The 9799-nt window shown below is 34.1% G+C and overlaps 1 protein-coding gene across 1 annotated transcript in view; it reads left to right on the plus strand.

Annotated features, from left to right (window-relative positions):
- The window catches only part of LOC108760844 (photoreceptor-specific nuclear receptor), a 36136-nt gene that overhangs the window by 15288 nt on the left and 11049 nt on the right, over positions 1-9799 (plus strand). The window contains 4 exon segments of the mRNA XM_018507087.1: positions 3710-3813; positions 4025-4180; positions 4183-4200; positions 7830-7944. Coding sequence (XP_018362589.1) covers positions 3710-3813; positions 4025-4180; positions 4183-4200; positions 7830-7944 — 393 coding nt within the window.

Raw genomic sequence — 9799 nt, forward strand, 5'->3', positions numbered from 1 at the left:
TATATATATATATATATATGTATAAGCACAGTGGTTAATGAAAAAAATTATTTATGTTAGAAAACGAAGAGATGTGCATAACTTTTGCGCAATAAATAAATATTTCGATATAATAAAAGTTGTAGCGTTTGTTTTAATGAGTATAACGATATATGACATAACAAAATTATTTAACAAATTATATAAGTTATTTTGATTTAAAGTTTTGCGGGCGTCTATTATCTCTTTTTCTGACCCTGCGATGTGGCCAACTTCCGACTCTCGCATTATGATTGATGTGATAATATGAGATTTGTTCGCATCGCATGCTCCAACCTTTAACATGATCCAACATGCTCTTATCATAGCTCCTACTCAACGAGCGCGTTGGAGAAAATAGAAGCTATGACAGGAGTGTGCTGGAGCATATTGGAGAATGCGACGCGACAAACTTATTATCATCAGGGTCGAAATTGAAAGATAATAATCGCTCGCAAAATTTAACCCAAAATATCTTATATAATTTGTAAAATAGTTTTGTTATATCACACATTGTGTGTGTGTGTGTTCGTTCGAACAGATACTACGACTTTATTATATCAAGTATTTACTTTATTGTGCAAAAATTATTATACAAACCTCTCCATTCTATAATATAAATAATTTTTTTCAATGGTCACTTTGCTTACAATAAAGTTTAGTTAGAGTCGTTTAATTTGAGACCATATTTATCAAGTCTATCTCTGTTAGTTTGCGAGATAAAAAGAACTACTTGTACGGAGACATCCTGTGTAATACATTGAAAAAGATTATAAATAATTAATGCAAAAAAGTTTATTACTACTAAAGAGCATAAAAATGAGAATTAATAATTTTTTATTTAATCTGTTCCGAAAAGAGTACAGAGTTATGTTACTTTATATACTACTTATTATTCTTTTAAAAAATTCATATAGAATATTTTATATTTAATAAAATCTTCTCCCCTTATATTTAAATTTTTGTTTTTCTGATAAAAATAATGATTTTAAGCTTGCGTAGCGTCGAATTCTAATAAGTTTGTCATCCTTCGCAAGATCATTCAATCCTTGACGACAACGTTTCATCAACAATCGTCGTAGCTCCGTAGCTTTTGTCCCTGGCGGAAAGTTGAAGAAATTCGGACGCACTTGTCGGAAATCCGGGGTGCGCACTCTTCGGGACGTGGTGCTAAATTCGATTACTTTCATTGTTGAGATAACTCAGTTATCCCTTCGAGCTGACTAACGTAAAGAGGCGACTGTCCGGGGTCACGTACCTTCTTCTTATCCCTCTTAATCTCGTCCAATTCAGCGACAGTCCCTGCCATTTCGTTATCAAACCTTAAAGGAGTCCTATTTTCCTTCCCTTGTTATACACAGCATGGATGAAACCTCTGTGATTTAAAACCGAAAATCTTTATGCAATCCAGGTTAAATCCCTGACATCATCATAAACCTTTTTTTTTTCTTAACTATCTGCGAGGTAAAAGATTTCAAATATTTTAAAACAAGTAGGTTTCCGGAAAAAAATAGTCTATGTATATGTAATCATATATAAATACGAACAATTGTATAAGTAATGTTAAGATAGAAACACAGGATTTATATGAATAAATCAACTAACATAAGTACGAAAAACTCCAGTTGCGGTCAAAATTAGATGTTGGAATAATACGTCATTATGTATTTAAATAATTTTTATCTCAGATAAAGAAGTAGTTTCCCATAATTTTTGATACGCTAAATCCAAAACTGTAAGTGAAACTTCTATCACGTCCAGGCTTTTGAGAAAAATAAAATTAGAATGCTTAAAAAACGCATTTTTTTTTTGCTATCTTTGAAAATTAGCTGACGGACCCGAGAGAGAGAGATCGATGAGAAATTTTTTAAATAATTCAAATTAATGATTAGACATTATACTATAACATAAAAATATCGAATCTTTTATAGCCAGCATTGAATCTCTGGCCCGTTTTATTAGTATCTTATAATATTAGTAATAAAATACTTTTAAACATAATAAATGACACAGGTCAAAAACTTTTCAGACTAATCATCCCAAAGAAGAGATGAAGCGAGGAGTAGAAATGGTAATAGGCATGAATACCGACACATTTCAATTTCAAGCCAAAAGTACCTAGTCTACTCCTGTATTCTGTAACTCATTATGCAATCGTTATGAACATATAACGACTGTAGCATAACGAGTTACAGAGTACAGATCCAGGACAGCTCTTATATACACATATCCGATTCTGCAAACCGAGCGCCGAAATCCTTTTCCCGTATTCCGTGTAGATATCCTCACCATTCAACCATCAAGGTTTTATCAATTCATTGCAATAACCAATAAGTAGTAAAAAAAATACCATTTTTTATGGAAACGTAAATATTTTTTTGTAAATATTTATAATTTGAAGCAGATCAATGAGAATAAATCCAATTAAAATAAGAAAAATCCTATTCTTGAGTTAAAGCAGATCTCAGTCGTTAAACATTTCTGTGTGAATTTATATACGCATCTGATCAGGCATTTGATTCTGTAAACCGCGCATCAAATTCTTTTTCAGTGAAAATATTAAATATAATATATTACATAAAATATTAAATATCTCATAAACTGTTAATTTTTTGATAATTGTACCTTAATACATTTATAAACAGAATAATGAGATGAACCAATTGGTGTAAAGAAAACATATAGTTGCTTAAAAAAAATATGAGTAGGCAAAATGGATACTTTTTTAAATGAGCAACTATATATTCTTTTTACACCAATTGATTTATCTCGTTATATATACTATTTATAAAATTATTAAAGAATTATTATAACAAATCAATAGTTTACGAAATATTTAACATTTTATGTCAACATGTGCAGAATAAAGTATAAATTACCTTGAATTGATTTTTTAATATTTCTACCTTAATGCTTTTGCTTTTATTAAACTCACAATCAGTAAACAACACGCCGCGGCGCCGGTCTCTACGAACCAGCACCGGACTTTTCCATTTACGTCATGCCGATCTCAAAAACTTTTTAAAATATTTCATAAATCTGCTTTAGAGAACAAAACTGTACTGTATCTTTTACTGACGATACGTTAATCGTCCCAACATCACTTTGCCTCTTGTTCTTTTGTTTGCTACTTCGCGCACCGCGCGTACCTCTTCTCTCCAGCCCACGGTATTGTGCGGCGTAAATGGTAAGTTAAACGAAATAGACTTAGCGTTTAACGTGTTAACATTATGCAAACTAATTAGAGAAATCATATTATGTAAAGAAATCATATAATTCCGTTTAAAAAAACGGAGGTGGCCTTCATATCTTTTTAATGCCTCCACGTGAGAGAAAAACAGTGTAACCAGAATACGTCCTCTTTCAAACCGTTCCACTTTTGTTGTATGTGTGTGTTGTATCTGAAATATTTTTTCTCTAAAACCTCGTGATTTCCAGAAATTGGCTGTTTTAATTAAAATGGAATAGCCTGTATATGTATAATTACATATAATTGTATAATTTATGTCTAATTATATATGTACATATTTCATATATATATTTGTATATAGTGTCTTATACATATTTAAATATGATTATATATGGGTCATTTTTCCTAAATTTATATGTTAAAAATTTCTGTAGCAGGAATCTATCAGCACATATAATGTATCACAATAAATTGAACAAATGTTATATATTTTTTATACAGATGTCAAGCTGGTACCGGAAGATGCGTTGTGGACAAAGCGCATCGAAATCAATGTCAGGCTTGTCGTCTGAAGAAATGTATGCAAATGGGAATGAATAAGGATGGTGAGTGACAACATATGCATTTTCAACTAATTTGAGCAAGAAATTCACAATTTAAAGTAATGTTCAAAAACAATTATAATAATGGGAGAAAGAAAGAAGTATAGGTATAGAGAATCGAATAAAACTATAAATATGGCGTTGTACATGCATTCGCGCGCGGGCGAATGTTATTAAAAATAAAGTTTCTTGCCGTACGATAAATTTCAAATAGACGTATGCGATTTCCGGGATAAAAATCGACGTGTTGCTGCGACGCGATCAAATTCAATCGAAAAGATCTCCCTTTGCGACACCGAGTTCGGCAATAAGAAAGTTATCAACGGAACGATGCTGAAGGCCGAAACGAGAATGCAGGAAGGGAAGAATAAGAGAAAGACGATGAGACAGGTGCGCGCCCGTGTCTCACTGGGAGGCATTAGGAATTGAATCGGAGGATGTTCGGCGCAGCCAGACTTCCGCTTGTACAAGCCTTCACCCCGCCTTTATCCAGTTATTTATGTCGCGAACATAAAGGGTCCGCCGAATTCCACTTTCCTACCGCTGATTGATTCCGGTATTATCCACGAAAATGGATAATCCGGCGGATCCATAACTCCTATTCGGTGACAATGTCTCGAGAACTTGCAATGAGATCCCAATATCTTTGCAAGGGTGATCGACGCGACGTGATATATATCACCAATAACGTGTCATTGATCTGTTGATTGATTAATTCTTTTTTTTTTTAAGAACTCTTCTTAAGAGAGAAAAAGAGAACGCGCGAAAGAAATTAAAATTGAACTGTTGTTCATATTTACATTACTAATAATAAATATCAGAAAATGCGACAAATAATAAAGCATTCAATAATTTGATAATCTAAAAATGACTCATACGACAATTAAAAACAATAAGATACACAAATGTACTAAATTAATAGAACACAATGAGAGTACGTAAAAAATTGAAATCGAGAAAATGCTTGACAATGAAATTCTTCCAATTGTGACAAATCTACGCATTGGCTCTTCAGATTTACGTGGGGAAGGTGAGCGGAATAATTACGACAAGCCATATTAGTGCGGGTGAAAGACACTCTTGTGTCACAAGCACCAAAAAGGAGACTCGTGGCGTCCGCCGTACTTTAATGGTCGCGCGATTAGGGCACTTATTGTCGGCGAGCCTGGCGCAATTTTTCCCGGGTTCCCTTTTAGCAGCGGCTCGGCAACGAGCGCGCAGTAATTTCGTAATAATAAAAAGCGTGTCGGCTCGCTTTACCTCCGGCGTGCAACCTGCTGAGCGGCTTAATGGGGTCCTCTTGTTTCGTCGGACCTCCGCTTCTTCTCTCTCTCTATCCTTGCCGCTCTTACTGTCCTCGCGACATGTTTCACACCAGAAAAGATAAACGCCCCGTACGCTCTATTTCCGTTTAATTTGCATTCACTTCGCTGCGAGAGGTCGTCCTGCTTTCTGACCACCCCTTTTCTCAACTTCTTCGCTTTTTTAATTGACAATCCCTTTGGTCACTATACTATGTACAGAATTATTCATCATTATTTTTATTATTCTCATTCTCCGCGGATAATAAATCCTCTTCACAATTCTATCTCTTCTAAGAATATTTTAAAAAAGTACTATCGATTTTAAAAATATTTCTTCTCATTAACTATTGTGTAAATATTATAATAGATAAATTAATAAGAAAATAATGCGCTACAGTATTTAACATAAATCTCGTATATATAAAATGTTAAAAGAAAGTATTATTTTTCTATAATTCGATATTAGATCGCATATATGAATTATGAAAGTTGATTGTTAACTAAAACTAAGTGACAGTCATTAAAAACGTAATACTATTGCTCATATCCACAAATATAGTTTTATTGTTATCCCTCGTAACATTTTTTGTACGGATTCTCGAAGCAGAACGCGCGAACACCCTCTCGTGCAGATTATTTCTCTCATTTGCATTGTCGCCGCACCGCAGGAGAGCACCCTTTGCCCGACATTGTCCTTAGTCCTTTCTGGTTATCTCCATCGGCGAAGTCGCGACCGGGAAGCGCCGAAGGGTGCGAACGAGTCTCCGCGTGCGCAATAGATGGTCGGCTGCATGTTGCATACGTTTATTTCCTCCAATTAACCCTTCGGGATCCGTCGAAGGCCACGCGACTGTCGCTAACGACCGCAATGTTTACGGCGGCAACGAGAGAACGAATACTTCGTCGCGGCGAACCTCACGAGAATGAGCTTGCAAATGCGCTTGATTGGCTCGCGTGAATAAAAACGACGGCGCTTTCGCATTAACCCTGGCGATCCCAATCGTTTATTTCTGCAAGTTATTTACGGAATGTTTTAGAAAAAAGAAATCTGTACAAGATATCCCATCCCAAGTGATACTTTTTTCATATAGGGTGATATAGATTTTTGTCAGATTTTCTTTAATCAAAATGCAAAATACAAAAAAACCAGTGGATGTTTTTATACGTTATATAAAAAATATGAAGGAATTGCGAAAATTATATCACGTATCTACGGAACTCGTTATCACTGAGTTTCTCTCTCTCTTTTCTCTCTCTCTCTCTCTCTCTCTCTCCCCTCCCCCCCTCTCTCTCTCTTTCGGACCATTGCCTTTGGAAAATGTACTGATAATGATATCTCAATTTTGAAAGGCTTATATATTTATTATTTATCAATTATTATCTGCAATAGAAATGTACAGTAATCATTATCATCGTCATCATTATCAGAATATATTTTCGTTTTCTCATGGATGATTGATAAATGAAACTTTTAGGTGGTCGTACTGCGTTACATATTACAAACAATAAGCGTTGCTAGTTTGCTGCGTGCCTTGTTGAATTCACGCGTGTCAGATGCAGACCGCCAGCGTGATATAACATGGCGTTACGTGAGTTTGACGAGAGGGCGGCAGACAACCGCAAACCCCCGTCGTTCCCCATTCCCGTGAATCCGTTCAACTAATATTTCAATAATGTTTCAATCATTCACGAATTTGAAGAGCGGCACAATGCTCTTATTGTTCGTCGAGCGTATCGCCGTTTACAATATATGTTTTCGTTCGAGGCTGCCAGTTTTTCCGAAAATGAACAAAAAAGAAAAGATTGGAAAAGTGATCGTGCGACGCGATGAATATCTATCGTAAAAATTTCACCGCGCTATGTTACGATATGTCTCGTTAGCAATCAATCGGAAAAACGATTCGATTTTTAACGAAATACCAGTTTTGCAAATACCACATTGGTTTTATTTACTACCTCCTCCATATTATTACATAATGGTTGATTTATGTACATGTACAGAGAATATAGTTATCACTTTTACAATTGTACTACATCGCAAAACAATTGTACTAAATATTGCACAACATAACGGTAGTTCTTTTCTTATGTAATAGCATTCGACAAATAAATGTTATTTTAAAGAAAATTGATATTTTCGAACATTTTTTAAAATGTTTATTTATCATTTTTTACTAGAACACTGATTGAGATTATTCGTAAAATAGCTTAACAATTTTTTATATATCATTAAAATTGAATGTATATTATCTGATTAATTTGCATACATTTAAAATGTAAAATTTATATAACACTTAAAAAAAATCTTCAAATGAATTAAATTATAGTTACAAAGTTACAGAAGATTTAAGTTTAACGTTGTATTTTTCTGTCACAATAACCCATAGTGATCCATAGTGTTTGTTTTCACTTTAACTTATGTGCACTGGTGCACTATGTGCATATAATGCAAAAATAAAAAACAGATCTAAAAGTATAATAATACAGCAGCGCTGATAGCGCGCTCCACAAACGCAGCCAATATGTCATTTAAATATTTTAAATATTTTTGCAAAAGTTTTAAATAGATAATTAAAATGAAAACATCCCCCGTGTGCATATATATACGTATTGTGTATACATGTATACATATGTGTATATATTTTTATATTTGTGTTTATGTATATATAATATACATATATTATTTTATAAACATGAGAAAATAACAAATTGTAGCTGTTCAGAATGAACGTCAACCAAGGAATACTGCCACCATCAGACCGGAAGCTCTCGTAGAGATGGATCAAGAACGAGCCTTACGCGAAGCTGCCGTCGCCGTAGGTGTCTTTGGGTAAGTAATTATTTGTTTTTTTTTGTTAATTAGTTACTCTAATTTATCTCTTAATCTAATCTTATTGCTGTGTCGTTACATTTTTTTAAATAAATCATTAAACATTAGAAATCAATGATCTAAAACAAAACGGAAAGAAACAAAGGCCGAAATAAACGAGATTGAACAAAATGTCACTAAAAAGTATCGCCGTTAATAAAATGTTATTAACAGTAACTGAGACCATCACACAAATCGGTAGCGATGTTAAGAACGTATCTGAAGCTCTCGGAACGTAATTATTTCGAAAGGGTGAAAGTATTGAATGTTGGAATACCTGCGAATCGCGTCTTAAAAGCTGTACGAAATTTCAATTTAGACACGGTCGATTAGAGAACGGTAGGTGATGGAGACAACGATCGATAGTCACTTGTCGACGGATGCAGCGACAAGAGCAACGAGGGCCGACGACGTTGTTGGCACGTTTGATCTTCTGCTGCGCACCAGGCTTACCTTTCGCCGTTATGAGCGACACGCCGAGCGTGATCTATCATGAAAAATTACCTTTGACTAGCAGCCCGAGGCATAGCGTTTTTCAGGTAACCGGTTGTCCAGGTTGGAACTAATGGAAAATCCATAGAGCGCCAAGGGGTGAATGTTAAAAGCGACGATTGGCGTCCTGATGTGGCGCAGCGCGTCATTCTCGGCGAGTTATTATACCGTGCGCGTTACACAAGCGACCAATCTTTCCACGATATAAGCTTATTTTTCAAATTAATTTGTTACATTCTTAAATATTTAAAAATTCAAAGGATTGAGAGTCGAAAGTGATATATCCAAAAAAATTTTTTATTAATAAATTACGTATATATATCAAATCAATTAATTTCTTTAAATTTGCAAGAGAAGATTTCATATTTTAATACAAAAAATACGTAAAAGATTACTTCTTTCTATAGTTGCGTGATTGACGTACGATTAATTTAAAAAAGTTTGACGAACTTAAGAAATTACATCTTTGTTACGCATAGTGCCTTGCTGGGGCATCCATCTTTTTGTAATTTTTTCATGTTTTCATATATTTCATAATTGGTTTATTATGTAACGTGTGTGTACTTGATACCTTTTTCATGTTGTATATATACATGAATAATATAAATATACAGGGTTGGGAAGTAACGCGTTACTTGTAACGACGTTACTTTTTCGTTACTTTTTCGTTATTTTTTTTTAGTAACGCCGTTATTTTTTTTATTAGTAACGAAAAAAGTAACGACGTTATATTTTCTTTAGTAACGAGTAACGAAAATGACCTCGTTACTTGTATCGGTACTTCTTTGATTATACATTTTGATAGGTCACGACCGTCACGGTCAATAAGGTTATAATAAATTTCGGATCGTAGTGAAATAGCCCAAATTTGTTGTGGAAAAATTCCTAGGATCAGTTTACACCTAGTGACTTATTTACATTATTCACGTTGGGATTCCCTGTAGCACTTGGGTGGGAAATTCCCACTGGGAATCTGAACGTACTCATAGATGTTTCGTTTTTTGACTCAACAGTTAAGTAAGTGCTCACTGTTATTGATATATTCTTTGAACGCAGCTAATGATTGTGTAGAAAGAGCGGAAGAAAGAAAAACGGAATATATGTATAATAAGTAAATATGATTCTAATCTAATATAGTCGGATATATACTCGGATATATATAATTATTTAAAATATCCCTCCTAAAATCTTAATAAAAATATACTCATTAGAGTATAATTAATACTATTAATGCGGATAATTCGCGTGCTTAAAAGTTAAAATAGTGAATTGTTTTTAGCAGTGAATTTGTGTTTGTTTGTGTTTGTAAAGCAGAGAATTTGTG

The sequence above is a fragment of the Trachymyrmex cornetzi genome, unplaced genomic scaffold (assembly GCF_001594075.2).
Source record: "Trachymyrmex cornetzi isolate Tcor2-1 unplaced genomic scaffold, Tcor1.1 scaffold23, whole genome shotgun sequence".
Lineage (NCBI taxonomy): Eukaryota > Metazoa > Arthropoda > Insecta > Hymenoptera > Formicidae > Trachymyrmex > Trachymyrmex cornetzi.